General features: G+C 37.2%; 3 protein-coding genes across 4 annotated transcripts; 1 reads left to right on the top strand and 2 right to left on the bottom strand.

Annotated features, from left to right (window-relative positions):
- Positions 1 to 8,527: 8,527 nt before the first annotated feature.
- LOC131431417 (anaphase-promoting complex subunit 11) lies at positions 8,528 to 9,816 on the bottom strand. Its single transcript, XM_058597114.1, has 2 exons — positions 9,604 to 9,816; positions 8,528 to 9,204 (listed from the first exon to the last, which is right to left on the bottom strand). The coding sequence occupies exons 1-2, from the start codon at positions 9,620 to 9,622 to the stop codon at positions 8,969 to 8,971; spliced, it is 255 nt and encodes an 84-aa protein (XP_058453097.1). The 5' UTR covers positions 9,623 to 9,816; the 3' UTR covers positions 8,528 to 8,968.
- A 2,511-nt stretch (positions 9,817 to 12,327) lies between these two features.
- On the top strand, positions 12,328 to 15,607 carry LOC131431414 (ATR-interacting protein mus304). Of its 2 annotated transcripts, XM_058597110.1 has the most exons (7): positions 12,340 to 12,459; positions 12,518 to 14,333; positions 14,408 to 14,496; positions 14,555 to 14,757; positions 14,817 to 15,098; positions 15,162 to 15,341; positions 15,425 to 15,607. In XM_058597110.1, exons 2-7 carry the CDS (start codon positions 12,597 to 12,599, stop codon positions 15,595 to 15,597), a joined length of 2,664 nt encoding a protein of 887 aa, XP_058453093.1. In that variant the 5' UTR covers positions 12,340 to 12,459; positions 12,518 to 12,596; the 3' UTR covers positions 15,598 to 15,607. The 2 variants fall into 2 exon arrangements, with proteins under 2 accessions (XP_058453092.1, XP_058453093.1); XM_058597109.1 differs by having other exon boundaries at positions 12,328 to 14,333.
- Positions 15,608 to 15,721: 114 nt separating this feature from the next.
- Positions 15,722 to 17,182, bottom strand: LOC131431415 (5'-AMP-activated protein kinase subunit beta-1). The gene is made up of 3 exons (XM_058597111.1): positions 16,564 to 17,182; positions 16,274 to 16,504; positions 15,722 to 16,213 (listed from the first exon to the last, which is right to left on the bottom strand). The coding sequence occupies exons 1-3, from the start codon at positions 17,035 to 17,037 to the stop codon at positions 16,067 to 16,069; spliced, it is 852 nt and encodes a 283-aa protein (XP_058453094.1). The 5' UTR covers positions 17,038 to 17,182; the 3' UTR covers positions 15,722 to 16,066.
- Between the last annotated feature and the right edge of the window lie 333 nt (positions 17,183 to 17,515).

Raw genomic sequence — 17,515 nt, 5'->3', positions numbered from 1 at the left:
CGGAATAACTAACCACCTAACTGAATCAGTAATCAGCTGAGTTCAAGTAACTAGTGTACATTAGAGAAGACCATTTTGTAATAAACAATGTTAGCATAGTAATCTTTAGGCTTTGTCTTCGACTCGTCAGTGCAACAGCTTTAAAATGATAACTTTAAAAAATAACTAAAATGATTTTAACGGTCGAATGTCAGCATGGACACCACTAGCGAAAAATCACCAGCAAAAATAACGCATCGCGAATAAATTGTATTTTGCTCAAAAGTTGATACAACCGTCTGGGTAAGTCGATGGCTTTCACGAAGCTCGCCTGAGTTCGATTCCCAACCGCGCAACAAAGGGTCAGAAAGTTTTTCTGACCCGAAGGAAAGGGTCAGAAAGTTTTTCTGACCCGAAGGCGAATGACTTTAATGTTAAAACCTCTATAATCTAAACAAAACAAAACAAGCCAAATAAGCTAGCTTGTGCAATATTTGGATGAATCAATACAGTTTGACATCTATTAGAGATCTACGAAGAAAATTAGACGAAGTAGCTCGACCGAGTTGTGGCAAAATAGAGGCGATGTGGAGCACCCATCTCAGATTTTAATGAAACTTTTTGAACGTGTAGACTTTGTTACGAAAACCACTTTGCTTAAATTGTTTTTCCAAAATTGATCTAGAAAGTGTTTTGGAAAGGGCCCAACTTTTTTCACTATTTCATTCAAATTGTTATAGTCAAAAAATGACAAATCATATAAAAATGTATAGTACAGTGATTTTCTCACAATCGGTCAAATTTTCGAATGAAAATACTGAAAATATTACAAATTGATCCCTACACTGAAAAAGTACGGGTATGTAATGCCAGAGACATAACTGGATGTCGTGAATACGAATAAAACTGACACGATTTCTTTATACTTTCAAATTAGAATTGATAGTTGAACGATTGTGTAAATTGTGAAACATTACCCCTTTTTCTTTACTAGAATTTTAAACGATTTTTGACGTCGATTATCTCATTACGGATTTGCATATTTCATTGAAAGAAACTATCAAGATGCTGTACAGGATTGATTTCTGCCTTTTAGACGGACCAAATTGTGGAATTCTCAGTTCGGAACATTTTTCTCGAACGATCTTCGCATAGTGAAAAGTTCACGAAGCAAATCAAATTATTTTGGATTTTCACTAAACTGATGATTTTTTCCTTCAATTTGCAAAAAAGTAATCCTAATAGTTCTTTGGATAACATTTAGAGCCATTAGAACGGCTAATTCTATATAATGTTGCAAACTTTTCGTTTTTCGTTTTTTTTTCTCTCCAATGCAAACGACCAGAAGCTCTGTTGCATGATGCAATCGCTCTTGTTTGAGTTGAAACTAGCTTTGCGTACAAATATCCGCTCGCAGTACCATATGATGCGGAACTGGTTTAATGCGTCTTCTCGCCTTGACGACCGGAAGGCAAATGAAAACTACGATCCGATGCCACTGTTTGAATGCGTCTTCTCACCCCGACGTCTGCTTCCATCCAACAAACAAGAAGAAATGATCGATTTTCAACCACGATTCCCCTTTTATAACGTTCAGTTGAAGATATGTGCCTGACTACCTCAAAATCATCGTCCTTGCGCGAAAAACCTAAGCGAAAGTAAAGAGTTATCCGCGTTGTTTTAAAATTTTGAAAAAACTTAATTTTTGAGTTGTTTGTGGTTATCTCACACTGTTCAAAATATTATCCTAAATTCCTGATCATATTTTTGATGAAATAGTGAAACAATTATGTTACTGCCATTAATAAAAGTCGAAATATACACGATTAAGTTCTGCCCATTCTTACATATGGCTAATTTTGAAAAGGCGCCCCATAGTAAAGTAAGTCGTATTCACGACAAAAAACGAGATAAAAAATTTTATGTTGTTCTACAAAAAAGACATTTTCGATTTCGATGAAATTTTGTCCTAAGATAGGTAATTATGTTCTCTGCCAATAGTTCATATTTGGCAAGATGGACACTTTTAAGGAAAAAAAAAATGAAAAAAGGGATATATATTTTGAGAGTGTCATTTATATACGATTCAATGTCTTTTAAGTAATACCGGTAGAAGTACTATCGGAGATTAAGGCAAAATATAAACAGGAATATTTGATGCATTTCGGCCAGAATTCGACCGAAACGGAGGTCGGTTTTTAGCGGATTGTTATTGATAATATAATTATTTGTACATATTCACCCCCATTCTGTATTTCGTTCGAATCGGATTGTTTCGATCGAATACGAAATTTGGCATTCTGTGGCTCGATCGAGCTCGAGTTTTCCATACAAAAGCATCACTCGATCGAATTAGAGAATGCAAATTTTTACATTCGTTCGTCAAAATCCGATTCGATCGAAATACAGAATAGGGGTGATTGTATTATAGGCTGCAATAAACAACTTAAAATTTTGGATGACTTTCGTTCTGCCTACCTGGGTTCGAATCCCACAGGGTCAGAAAGTTTTTCTGGCCCGAAGTGAAGAATGATCTTAAAGTTAAAACCTGTGTAATCGAAAATGAAAAAATAATTTCATTTCTTTCCATTTCTTCACTTCTTTCATATTTGTATTTGTATGATATTTGTACGATTTATTGGAATTGTCGTGAGCTCATTTGATAGTTTTTCCTATGTTTAATAAGTTTTGGAGGTATTCATAATTCCTTTTCTAAGTTAACGTTCTACTCCATATTCACTTGCTCATCAAATCCTATAGGGTCCCTATTCTTATCACTATTTCTTGCAGCCATGTTTTTGAATATTTCACATTTTGATTTGAATCTTTGACAATGGTTTGTCCAAAGATGGAAGTATTACCTATGGTTTCGAACATGAGATTCACACGAATATTTTGCCTACTTTTCTTTGGTCATTTGTGTGAACTTTGCAAGGTTATAATACAAATAAAACGTTGACACTTAAGAATAATTTTAATTTACAAAGAAATTAGAAGTGTAAACTGTCAACCAGTGCTCTAGTAAAGCGGTTAGGTATTAAACTTCTAAAGTAAACATGTATTAAAACAAAGACTGTCCTAGAAAGTATGGACGCACTTTGATTTCGCTGTAAATAATTCACAAGTGTTAGATATTCAAATTTTATCGATATACTGATAATATTAGACTACAACAACAGAATATTATTCTCAACATTTGCTACTTAGCCAATGTACACTAGCTGGCGCACCTTCTTGCGAACGTTCCTCATTAAATTCCGTACAGACTTCTTGGCGACAAGTTTTGACATTTTTTTCCAATCTTTTTCGAACTGTTGAATGGTTTCGGCTGCCAAGACAAGTTTCCTAAGATGTGCCTTCGTTAATGCCCAAAATTTCTCAATTGGTCGAAGTTGTGGGCAATTTGGTGGAGTCATGTCTTTTGGGACGAAAGTGACATTTTTGGTAGTATACCATTCTACCGTTGATTTCGAGTAGTGGCAAGAAGTAAGATCTGGCCAGAAGACAACAGGATCCTTGTGGCTTCGAATCATGGGTAGAAGTCGTTTTTGTAAAGATTCCTTGATGTATATTTCGCTGTTCATTGAAGCAGTGGTGATGAAGGGTTTCGAAATCTTACCGCAGCTACAAATTGCTTACCAGACCATAGATTTCTTACCACTTTTTTCGACTTCAATCGATGTCTCGGACTGGTTTAACACTTGCCCTTCTCGCACCGTATAATATTGTGGTCCCGGCAAGGATTTGTAATCGAGTTTCACGTAGGTTTCGTCGTCCATGATTATGCCGTTCAAATTTCCAGCAAGAATCGTATTGTACAGCTTTCGAACCCTCGGCCTGATCGATGCTTGTTGTTTCAGACTACGTGTTTCTGCTTCTTATAGGTTCGAAGATTCAAACGTTCTTCAGCACGAAGAACATTTGACCTCGAAGTGCCCACTTTTGTGGCCACATCCCGGACTGAAACCTCCTTCTTTTGCTCGAACGCCTTCAGTACACGTTTATCCAACAGAGGGTTAGCAGGACCTTTTTTTCGACCCGTTTTCGGTTTATCCTCAAAGGTGTTATCCTCACCGAACTTCCTGATTGCATTTCGCACGGCACTCCTTCAATTTTTGCTCTCTTTCTCAGTGACAGTCCGCGTTCTGTGCACCACTTGTACACAATTTTTCGACTTTGTTCTGCTGAAAGTCCACGCATTTCGAAACAAACTAATGAAAACGAATAAACAACTGCACAAGTGGTTAGAGAAGAGTGTAGACAACAGGACGCAGCCATATAAATTAACAGATTCTGAACCATTGCGAAATGGCAGCGGTTTTTGGTTGCGTTCATACTTCCTGGGACAGTCTTTATAGGAACTTTAGCGAATGATATATCATACGCTAGGATATAATGGGTTAAGGAAAAATGTTTTCTAATAAAAACTTTTTCTTGTCCAAACTGATTTTTTCCAGTTGTCCTTTCATCAGAAACTAAACTAAAATGAAAGTCGTAATCATCCAAATTTGCAAAAAGTTAAAAAAAAATGTTTAGTTAGAAAACCATTCTTTTAAAGCACCTATCTTGCAATATATGGATGTTTGGTATGAAACATAAATAAAGGGGAGACCGGGGCTAGTCCGAAAACGAGATTAAACCGGACAGCTTGAATATCTAATAAACCAGCAATTATTTCGATCCAAGGATTGACTTGGTGGACTCGTTTTCTTGTGACAGACAGCCGTCAGTTAGCTGGCTGACGCTAAGTCAGTTCAGTTCGGCGTCAATCGTGTTTGTGTCAAAATGTGTACGTTTTTCAATGATTTTTTTTAATTTCTGATTTTTTTAGACATATTTGACATCTGTGCATTGTATCGATGGTCTGGTTAATACTTACAAATATAAATTTCGTACTGAATTCAGTGATTATTGATTGGTTTCGATTACGTGAAAAATAAAATTATTATTGCGTCTCAAAAATGAATTGTCTTTGCGGGGCTAAAACGAACAAAAAATGTGGGGCTCAACCAGAAACATTCTTAACGGATTCTTGAAACATATCAAAATATTGATATCCATATTTACATTCTTCTTCGTATCATTTATTAAAACTACATTTACTATAAGTTTGAGCAAAACGTTCATTGTATGTAGCGAAACAATCAAATAGTCTTCAATAAAGACTCCAAAGTCAGTTTCAACATAAATTATTTGGTACTGCAGGGTGTTTGAGTTATCTTGAGATTTGGCACCCTACTGCGTTCGTTCTTCATTTTTGTGTAAAACCATATAGTCCGGTTTAGCCCCATAGTGAGTCCGGTTACTAAGTATCACCCCCTGGTATGGAAGCTGGTTCCTGAAACCGACGCATTTTGTTTTGGTGACGTTGTTGTCAACAATATGTAAAGTTCATACGTTCGTTCATACCATACAATCAACCCACACTGGTGTCAAAAGTTAATTTCTCCAAACTCTAGTCTAGTATTCTCTAAAAAACAAGTAATTTGACCTCTTTTTGAATAAGAAAAAAAATTGTGGTTTATTATAGTTTGATTATATTCCATCGAAATCGTTTCCTTATATGGGTGCAGCCGCATGGAGAAAAATGTGAACGTGTGAACGTGTGAACACTGCTTAAACATAGCATTTGACAGCGAACTAGAAACAAAGAACCAAGTCCCTGCTAGGACGCCATGTTTTTGTGACATCATCTTTTCCGCAAAGACAAAAAAACGAAGAAGTATATAAGTTCGTTGTTGCTAAATATCTGTGATATTTAGCAGTTGAGTTGATTTTTTTATGTTTGATTATAAATGTGATATCGCTATGAAACGTGCGGTGCCAAATTGTAATACTGACTTTCACAATCGATGAAGTGTGGTATTTTACTTCATTTTGTTTACTTTGCTCTCACTGACTTGCTAGCTTTGATGGCCCCGAAGGACTGAGATGTTGGTTACGATAGCACTAGCTGGAGCGCCTTATTTTTGCCACCGGGCTGCAAAGAACCAAAAATTTTGGCTTCAAGCCAATTGTATGCCGATGACAATCGTGCCACCGGGGTGCTAAACATAGAATTTTGAATTTCATAAATTTTGAATTTTGGGTTGGTCACTTCATCGCGGCTTTTTACGGAAACTAATGCATATTTTTCCAAACCATAAATTGGGAAATGTCGCTGAAAGATGCAGCTACACAATGATAAAGCTAGACAATTAAGCAAAAACTTAGTTATAATGGATACTTTTTTCAAACTTCATCAAAATCAGTTTTTTTTATTGTAAACCTCTATTCATCACTGAAGTAATTATATGGTTCTCTGGCAACCGTCGGATTCCAGGTGAATCCTATGAACATCTATGAAAATAAAACGAACGTTTGAAATAGCAAATGAAATCATTTCCCGGAAATTAAATTTGCTGGAAGAGTACTCTCTTGAATCAGTCTCCGTGAGTGATGCATGATTCTCTGAACGGAACAGTCATTTGACTCTACCACAAAGAGTGTTAATCTTCAAAATTCTAACATAATGCATTAGTGTATCAATCGGGCATTTGACCTTGAACCTTGTCATATCAATTTTGTAGCTTCGGATAAACCGGACAAAACAGTACCTGTTCGGTTCTCTACAGCAGGCACCGAATGTTTTGGGGAGTACTACAAAAGGCCGAAATACGAAAGGCGGAAAACCGAAAAGCCGAAATACAAAAAGCCGAAAACACAAAAGGCCGTACGTCAGAGAAAGCCGAACCTCAAAAGGCCGAATCTCAGAAGGCCGAAACTCAGAAAGCCGAAACGATTCTTTCAACGGGCAGACCGGGCAAACGGTTTGCTTGCGTGGGGCCGCCGTGGTTCTCGGAATATTTCCAACTGATCCTGCCAGGCTTGGGTACTCAGAACCAAATTTCTTCTTCTATTTAACAAAACATTTCGAATCCGGATATTTGGAGACTCTATATGTTTTGACTTTATAGTACAATAATTGGTATGTCAACCTGCGGTAACGAACACAGAATTTCCAAGCAATATTGATCCAATTTGTTTATATTGAAGTATATCCCTACTTCAATATAATTTCAAAATTCATTAAAATTTAAATATATTCACCCTTAGCTTCAATTCCGGCGTATTGATTTTCCGATCGTATTTCATTTGTATTCCTAATAACGCTAGCAAAATCAAAGGTGACAAAGATTCGATCAAGCCAATTTCGATAGAAAAATCAATACACCGTTATTCAGAATAACATTAACGCAGACATATATAGACGAGCATTTTCTAATACGACAAAAATACATTCCAAATGATAAAACAAGAATACGTACTTCAAAGCACCTCTCCAGCGAACTCATGTCAATAAGACACACCCAAATTCAAACTAATAAATCATTTAACCGAGATAGGAAAACTTGAAAAGTCTAGCACACAATCGAACGTCACTTGGACATGCTGGAATACAAGATCTGGTTCCACCACAATGTGTTTATTGGGTTCTTATCGCCTCAATTCCAATATTAGCCGACGATCTGATAGCAAAGCGGACAAGCAAAGCAACCGACCGGAGTCCCGTTTTTATGCAAATAAATGAGCATGTTTCCAGAGACTGGCCCACCCCGGGGTGTCTTCTTCTGAAATTGCCGAAAGCGATGAAAAAAAAAGATACCCGCATGGCTCCGGGAGGACCCACATGATGACCGGAAATCGGATCGAACTTTGATGATCGAAATTTATACGACATGGCTTTCAATTTAATGGCTCTCCATTGGCTAACTGACACACATCCAAGCAAGCGCTTGAATTCCCGATACCTTCTAGTAGCGAATAGATTTAGTGACCGATTTCCGTATCTTCTGCTCTATTTTCTATTGTCTACGTTTTTTTCGCCTATCTATGCTAGTTCACCCAGCAGGAGCTGATTTATTACTTAAGCACTCCCAATATGGCGTCATCTGAACCCGGTTAGTCGGTTGGAAAGCTGATTTATGGTTTCGCAAGAAATTGCTTTATTAAGACCTCATCGAGCCGATCTAGATTAGCTGGTTTATTTTTCTTGCGCGTTCTGCGTTGACAAAAACGAGGACATAAACTTGTGCAAAACGAATATTTTATCAATTTAATGTAACTATGTTTTTGGGTTGGTAAAATTTATGCTAATATTCTATGATTTTTTTCACGATTGCTCGTAGTAACCTGAAATTTAATGAAATTGAGAATTGAAGGATGATAATTAAGTTGGCTTCTTGTGTTTTTTAGGTTTATAGTTATAATAAGTAAGTTTTTATTTGAAAGATCGAAATTAAATGATGTTGATTATATCGCGATAATTTATCGCCCAGCTTCCTTTTCCACAGTAAATTTACAACTGACGTTTCCGGATTTGTATTAGAGTATATAGGCATATTTTAGTAGAAGAACGTGTGCACTCTCAGTTTACCGTCTACGAATCGATTCTTAGACCGGTAGCTCTCTATAACAAAGTGACTTGGACTATCAACGCGCCCTCAATCTTTTCGGGAAAGAGAGGTGCTGCAAACCATCTACGGTGCTTAAATTATCTTACCGTTACAGGCTTCCTATTTTCAATATGGACGCTTCACACAATTGGTCAACTTTAGCAGCTCCGTAGACACTGTGTATCCGGTTGTATTTCCATTAGAACCATCATAGAGCTAGCATCCACAACATCATGTTTTGTTTTTCGCAATTGCGGCGAGTAATGCCACACACTTCAATCGACACCACTGAAATAACACAACAAGCACTCTCTGCACTTACTTAAAACTGTAAACGACCAAACGCTCCACTTGGTCCACCCACGGCAAGAAATAATTCACCGTTTTACACTTCTTGTTCTGATTCAATATAGTTCTGTACCAACACTTGATCTGCTATTACTCTCAAGGTAATACTGTTCGGATGGATTGTGTCCTTCAATCACGTTGTGTAATATTCTCCCAATTCAAACCCGGTGGTGTGCTCCCTGCCACTACCCGCTTATTCGCTATTTTTACTTTTCATTGAATTTCCATGTCTGCCGGCACATCGGGCACTGCTGGTTTGCCTGGGAGTTGAGCCACTTGACGATGCAGTGCATGTGAAAACAATGCGAACAGGCACCCCAAACTAACGGACAATCATCGCCAGGCAGCGAACAATCCGGACAGCAGCCCTCAAAGGCCATCCGACAGATTCCGCAGTTGTCATCGTTCGCGAGCCATTTCCAGACGGCAACTCCCATCCAACCTGATTGAGGGAAAATAAAACTACATTTTTTTTCACTTTTAAAGCACAGAACAACGGCACTAACATGAAGTAGCTACATAATTTTACTAGGACCAATATGACCTGAGAATTTCAACGTAACAGTACTGCTGGCTAAATATGACAGAACTTAAGGCAAAAATCAATACTAGAGAACTCATACATTCTCTTCTCTTGCTGTATCCCAATCCCCAATAAACCTGATCCTTTTTCCTCCACATTCCTGTAAAAAAAAACTTGGCCCTAACCTTTCTTCTCCTAGCGCTGGTTCAACCAATCTCTTTGCCACATTGAGCAAACACAAGCCAATCAAAACAACTCGCCCCTTCTCCATTGGTCATAATATGCTAGCAAGATGCTATTTTTGGAATGTATACTTACTTTTTACGGTGACTTTCATTTTGACAAAATTTTCCACACTCGACACATTTAATGAAACTATTGATATTAGATTATTAACAAGACTAATAATTTGTAACTATTCTCCTTTTGAAAAATAAAATTCTGCACTAACGTAAATAGGTATAACGATGTTTTGGATCTCTGCAAAAACGATTTTAGCTTCAGCCCAGCACAGTTGCACAAATACTATGAAATCGTTCGCACTGAAGTAAATCCGATCATCGATGTGTGAAAAACGTCAAAACACATGAACGAGAAAATTGCTTGTCAAACTGGGACTGTGCAAAACCACCAGGTTCTCATCAGGGTTGCCATATTCTTTGATTTTTCGATCATTTTTTCATATATACGGTGCTATTAGTTATCTCAGCTTCTCTGCTCATGTATGGACACGAATATTTAGAGTCAGATCTGCTATCTTTGTTCAATATGGATTGAATGAAGAAGGAGAAAAAAGTTACACTTTCGAATAAATGTTCCGCATCGCAATAACAAAAACATTGCAATACGTTCACACTCTTTCCGATGTGCTTTTGATTCTTACACAACTTACTTTCAACCTGAGAAAAAAGATAACAGCACGGCGTAGAAGTATTTAGCTAAAATTTCGACAAAAATAGCATTTCCAGAAGTATTCAATTGATTATTATTCCAGGAATTTAAAAATGTCATACTGATATAAGTTTTGTAAATAATCGTATTTTACATCAATCGATCGTTTTTTTATTTGTACACATACTTTTTCGGAATGTATACTTACGATCGTTTTTTTTTTATTCTTCGCGATAAATATTCCACCGGAGGATCTAAACATGCATGAGACAAAGCTCCCCATAGAAGTAATCCACTACATGGAGCTAATGATCGGATCCCGGAATAATATGTCCTTAAATGTGAAGTGTTTTATTTAACCTTTATTTTAGTTCGAGCCAGATTCTGATTTTCAAACATGCAAATTCCCCAAAATATTTGAGTAATTTGTGAATTTATATGTTTCGACTGAAATAAAAATAGTTCATTACAAAACGATTAAGGATATCAATAATCGTCCTTTTGCACCAAAGATTTTACAATTTTTTACACGAAACAGTATTACTGTCAATACAAGTAGTATTGGCAACACATTTGATCATGTAGTGGAAAAATCACTGGATTGATGAAACTGGATTAAAAAATCCTCATCCGTCAATAAATAAATTACTGAACTGATTGCGAGACGTTCAGCTGTGTAAAAGCAGGTAAAAATATTCGATAAAAGGAATTAAGTGTATACAAAACATTAAATTTCGTCGTTACATGTTCTTGTGAGCACGGCAGTGAACTACGAAGATATTAAGATTGAATGCTCATTAAATTTTCCATGCTATGATCATAACCTGTTAAAATGACGTCTTTTAACATCATTTCATTGTAGAGATAATTTTTTTAGCGAATACAAATTATATTTAAATTATACCATTTTTTTAGACCCGGCTTTAACCTGAATACAGATAAATACATACTTTTTATACAAAAAAATATACATTTTCTATGTGAATATCTGGCATCTCTGATTCCAGTCATTCTTCGCAGTGTTGGCATTATGATTAGTGAAAGTATCCAGATGAAATATGCGAATAAATTGAATTACTTATTTTTGTTGTAATTTACCAATGCTATTCAATCAATTCAGCTAGCGAACCAGGCAATTGCGAGCTGCTAGAAGACTGATAAAATATATAGGTGATCTAATTTGTTCCGGATGTGACTTTTTAACGTTTTTTGTAGACACTTTAGTAAAATTTTACAGAAATCCCCCTAGGTCGGATGATTCGGTATCAAACAAAATATGGGGAAATGTTTTCAAATCTGATGAATAATATAAAAATAACATGAAAAATACAAAAAAACGTAAATAGTACACTCAAGCAAATTGAGTAGTAAAAATCATAAGGCAAATCTTATGATGCATCAAAAATCACCAAAATCATAATTTCATAAGATTAATATGAACAATATACCTCTGCAACATACATCTCATCTATCACTATAATAGTTTTCATACGAACAACATATGAACTCCACAATATATGAGAGAAGTTATGTTTGTTATAGAAATTTCGCACAATATTCCTAAAAAGTTCGTATGAATTTCATAAGGCGTTTTATTGGAATTCCAATTTTCGTGATTTCATAAGGCGGCCTTATGATTCGCTTACGATATTCTTGTGGCTAAAAACCATACGAAATCATTATGAAATTCCATATATTTTTTGCCTGAGTGTAATAGTAAGTGAGGGGGAATTAAAAAATATGTTAAAGAAAATAGCTTCACTGCCAACGTTAACACACTGACAACCAGCGCTGCCAACTATACCGATTTCTCGGTATTTATACAGATTTTTGGACTCGATACAGGAATACAGATATGCTCTCTCAAAATACCGATATTTCAATTTTCATACAGATAAATACCGATTTTCAGTTTTTGTGTTGGATTCCATAGGGATAAACCAGGTCGAGGGACCTTTTTTTTTTTTTGGTCGCAAAATCAGTTTCCGAACTAAATCGATGTTTGATATTTCGAGAAAGGTATTGTACAGATGGATTTTTCCGTCAAATACAGATTTTTGGAAAAAACAGTTGACAGCACTGCTGACAACTATCATTAATATTTCAACAGGGCACTGGAAAAAGCAAGGAAAATAAGAGAAAGAAAGCCCCTTGAGAGATTTTCTCAGTCGTGACTAGTGAATGAAATGAATTAGTTTTGTTTACATGTGGTTAGAAATAGCGGTTCAACCGTAGCAAAACATTCCAAAACTTTAACCGAAGTTGATGTGATAATCAAGTTATGTAAATAATGTACCTATGTCTAGTATAGCTGATTAAAGTGCGATTGATTATTCTACAGCAGTTATGTTGTGAATAGTTTAGATTATTGTTGTTCATCTTAGTGTCAGAATAAGTGTGCCAAAGAAAATATTCCAATAATGACATCAAAACGCTTTGGAAATTTTCAATTAAAACAGCCTTCGGCGGCGTATAAAAAAGCTCGATTGGATATTGACATCATCCCTAGCCAACAGTACATCCAACAAACAACACGAACTACAGCGGTGATAAAGAATCCTACAACGGTTGCTAAGTCTTCTTCCAAAACTGATGTCCTGTGGGGTGACGAGGATGATGAATTCATCATTTTGGCATCTCAAGCCGTAGAAGAGGTGGAAATGTCTCAGCAATCCCATACAAATGATGTTACTTTTGGGAGGTTTGGCAAAGGAACAGTTTCATCGAGCACCCAGTCGGATCCGGATTCCAGTGAATTAATGCCCCCGCCTACTGCCGTACCCGGTCCATCCAGAGTGAATCCGGTCCCGACAGAAATTATAGATCTGCTGACAGATGATGATGATGTGTTTAGTGAAAATTTTGACGAAAACTACGATAATATCGAGAAACACATCGACGAATTCTTCAACAATGAATTCGACGATGACTTCAACTTGGATGGACTGCGAAGTAGTGGCAGTGCCGAAAAGCTAGTAGAGCAACGAAATGAACAACCTGTTTCACCGAAGAAATCATCTCCTGATCGAACTAAACCAGTGAATGTAGAATCCAAGCCATCCACAATGTTCAGGTCCAAACAACCACAAGCAAAAATTAATGATTTCAAGCCGGACGCACAGAAATTCACGCAAAATCGATTGCCTGCTACTCAGCAGCAATTGTCGCAAGCACAAGCGAAACAAAAAGATCATGCTAAAGACATGCAGGTCAAGTTCCTTACTAATCAGCTGGAAATGGCAAGTAAAAAGACCGATAAACTTCAAACAGATTACAACGATGTTCTGGAACGTATTCAAATCCGCGATGGAGAGGTTTCGATGCTGCGATATGAGTTAAAGAACATCAAAAGTCAAAACGAGCAATTGCGTCTGGAGAAAATGAAAGAGAGCGAAACAATTAAGAGGGAATGGGTGGAAAAAATGAAAAATCTGGAAAAAGTCATCATTGCTCAGAAAGCAGATTTAGAGTTCAAGACAGCGGAAATAAGCAATTCCAGAATGAAACGGCTGAGTAACTCTTTCAGGATCGACAAGAGACAAGTTAACGCAACTGAACAAACCGTAACAGAGGACGACTTGAAAGCACACTCTCGTCGGTTGCGATTGTTTGAAAATGCTTCCCAGTCAAGTTATGAAATCGACCCAAGGATCTTTGAGATCTCCGCTGAAAGCATTTCCAAATACAGTATCAATAACGGAATAACAAATTTCTTCAAAAGAGACGCCATTCTGTCTCAACATTTGGGGCACTTGCAGACTTGTCTATCCCAAATGATTGCCTCGAAATCATCCTTACCGTGCCAAACGGTGCGCTCAATCGCAACCACAGCATCTCAATCTTTCCTGGAGATTCAACAATACTGTAACAAACTGCAGATGGTGCGAGTTAAGGACGTTCACATGGGAGCGAAAGTGGCATTTGAATTCCTGTGTAGAAACAGCAAGAAGAATCGATTGGAAGGTTGTGCAAACATTTACCAGCGTGAACCGATTTCTAGCAACGAAAAGGCAATTATCTCGAGAAGATTGCTTGCTGCATTAAGCCTACTTTGTAGATACTTACCATCGCTAGCTTTGAACATGGTGCAACAACAGAAGGATGTGGAATCCAGTGTCAGTGTATTGAACAAATCTCTAATAAAAATGAGTTATGCAGTAGGTTATTGCTTTAACTATTAGATTTGTTTGAAACAAAAAAAAACATCACTATATTGGCTTTTTATTTCCAGAATGAATTATATGACCACTTTGGAATGATAGCTGCTGCTGCAGCATTTCTTTGCAGTCTCACTCATCACATGAGCCGCTTCCAAGAAAGGTAGTAATGCAAATAATTATAGACCATTAAATTTAGTGAATTATATTATACATTCTAGTGGATGTCAAGTAATGAATCTCTTGAAGTCGCTTGTACAATGTCGACCAGATAGTGCTCTCATACTCACGTATATTTCAGAAGCTATATACAGAATATCATCTCAGGAGCACTCAATCCATTTCCTCAACAATCTTTGTTGGCGGAGTAAACCGGAGTGCTTCCTGTTCCACACATCATTCAAAATGTTCCAGTTTACTAAAGGCTAGTGAATTCAAATCCGATTTGTAAGGTTACCAAATTCAACGTAATTTATTCCACAGACTCCTGTATTTTGCAAATTTACGCACTGTTACTAGAAACATCAGTCTGTCAGAATCGAACTTTGAACGTGATAGAGATTCAGCACCTAGTGGAAAATACCAGAAATACCATCTACTTCTTACGCAATGCAATGACATATCCTGTCCAGTGGGTATGCGATTTCATTCGGCATTCGAATCATCGGCGATCGTCCTGTCAGTGCTACATAAGAATTGTCAAATCTTTCGTGATACTTCTACATCAATTACTTCGTTGCTGGATGCAATGTCCACTCAATATAGGTTTGTTCCACTTTTCTGGAAGCATTTAATCATCTCGACTCAATGTTGTTAACATATTTGCAGAATTTGATACCATGTTGCAAATTACGCAAAACGGTGTTCTTCTACTGTTCGATATTTTTCAAACAACCTACCGAAGCGTAATTCTCCAAGTTGGAGGCCATACGGTTCAATGTCGCTTACAAACTATCTACAATTGGTTGACACAACACCAGAATGATTTTCAATTCCAACCCGCGCATAGTAAGTTAACCCCGATAGTTTATGAGTAGCGCATATCAGCGTAACAAGCCTTCTGAACTAAACAATACAAAATCTACTTTCAGTGAAGGCACTTCGTTTGCTAGACCTGCGACTAATCATGGATGAGCCATTAAAATCCAGTGACGATGAAGATGGAATGGATACCAACTCAGAAAGTGATACGGCAGAGGAACGACGGTCAATGTATGAAGATTTGTATGGAGATTTTTTTACCAGTAAAATATTACATCAGTGAATGCGTCCGAGTCGTGATGTGTTTCTTTCTTTAAATTATTAGAGAACTACAGTTTTTACATACGACTTTTCATGGTTAAAATGTTTGCCTCATCTTAACCAGCAACATTGATGCGAGATACGAATTATTAGAATGGCAAACACTTTATTAAAACAAGCCTGGAAGTTTAATCACACAATTGCCTATTCATCGGTATTGTTACCAATCTATTCGTCAAATGTAGTTCCGAAATAGTGAATACATACAGATCAAAGACCGGAAAGGGTTGGTTACACATAACTTACCGCTTACCCTTTCTTTAAAGTTTCTCACGTTTTAACTTTCATTACTGAATTATGCAACTAATATTCCAATCGAAACTCTTCTACCATCTATAAAATAACATAATAAAATTCATGCACTTTTACAATTAGTCTACCCAAACAAGAGCTGAGATAGCAATAGCAAACCGAATACCGGTTGTCCCACTTCAAATGGGTTTGTACAGCAGTGTCGTGACGTACTTTTTCCGATATCGATGAGTGGCACTGAGAACCATCACACCGTCCTTGATAGATAACGCATACAAGTGGTTCAGCATAACGTGATTTGGCTCCGGAAGCAAAGTAGGCTCACACTAAAAGATTACCCATAATATAGTACAATTAATGCGTTTTTCACTATTGTCCCAACTTACCGATAGGGGCGTGTCCTTGTTCAAAATAACTTGTAACAAATGCGGTGGCAACACAGGTGGTCCCGACTCCTTACCCCAAGGCTTACTCGTTGGTATATCTTGGCTGTATTCTTTGGTCTCATCTTTACCAGTATCTTCGCTGTCCTTGGCGAGAGCTTGGAAAACTTCAAAGTCCGACTGGCGAACAGACACCAGATTATTCTTGGTACCAACGTCGTTTTCAATGTTTTTCTATGTGGATAAACAACAATGTCAAATTATATATCGATACTCAAAACATTGAGCCTTACCAATCGCGGATCATGCTTCCATTCTCCGTCAACGCAAAACTTGTACTGGTGATCCCCCTCCGGAAGATCAATGATCGTCACGAAATCACCATGACTTTTAACCATCGGTAAAGCCTTCCATTCAGAAAACGTTCCGCTTATGTAAACCTGCTTACCACCACCTTCCCACTTGAAAACAGTGGGTAGAGCCGTTTTTTGGTCATCATTCCCGTCTTCCTCAGACTGCAATGTCGGATCCTCCGAGACAGTATTGGATCGTTTACGATGTTCCCGTAGAAACTCCGGTTCCGGTACCGACTTTGAATAATACGGTTCGACATCATCATCACTCCTTTGAAAAACCAATCTTTGATTCGGGTCCGGTTTTTTATCGAACACAAAAGCCTGTCCGTCCTTGAGTGGTGATCCCGGAATAAGATCATGCGAACCTGACTTGTGACGCTCGCGTGGAAGATTACTACCTGCGTTTCCCATTACTGAAGATACTTTCGATGTTTATTACAATTACAAATTATACGAGCAGTGTAAATCAGGAATTTTAATATTTTTTTAGGAAAACTTCATATGGTGCACTTTTTCCAATACGATTACGACGTGAATTTATTTTGATTGGAGAAAAAAATAAAAGTACGCAGCTCAATTCTGACGCGTGCTGCACAGTGCGACTGGTTGGTTACTCCAAAGGTCAAAATTACAAACAACTCTTCTTCCCATATTATCAGATCCGGATAAATTCCGAATCCAGCGCAACAACCGATTCCGAATGATATTCGCCTTCAATCGGTTGGTTCGGAAATCTATCGGAATTGAGTGAGAAGATGCGGACTGAATTGACAATTCGTTTTCTTCTTATTCTTTCCCGATTTTGCACGTTTTCGTGCTGACTTTCGGTTTATTTCTAAATAAATTTATATAACTGAATATATAAATTTAAATCTTCAAGTTTTTCGGA

This window comes from Malaya genurostris, chromosome 2, assembly GCF_030247185.1.
Source record: "Malaya genurostris strain Urasoe2022 chromosome 2, Malgen_1.1, whole genome shotgun sequence".
Classification (NCBI taxonomy): Eukaryota; Metazoa; Arthropoda; class Insecta; order Diptera; family Culicidae; genus Malaya; species Malaya genurostris.
This window is presented reverse-complemented; position numbering and strand designations above follow the sequence as displayed.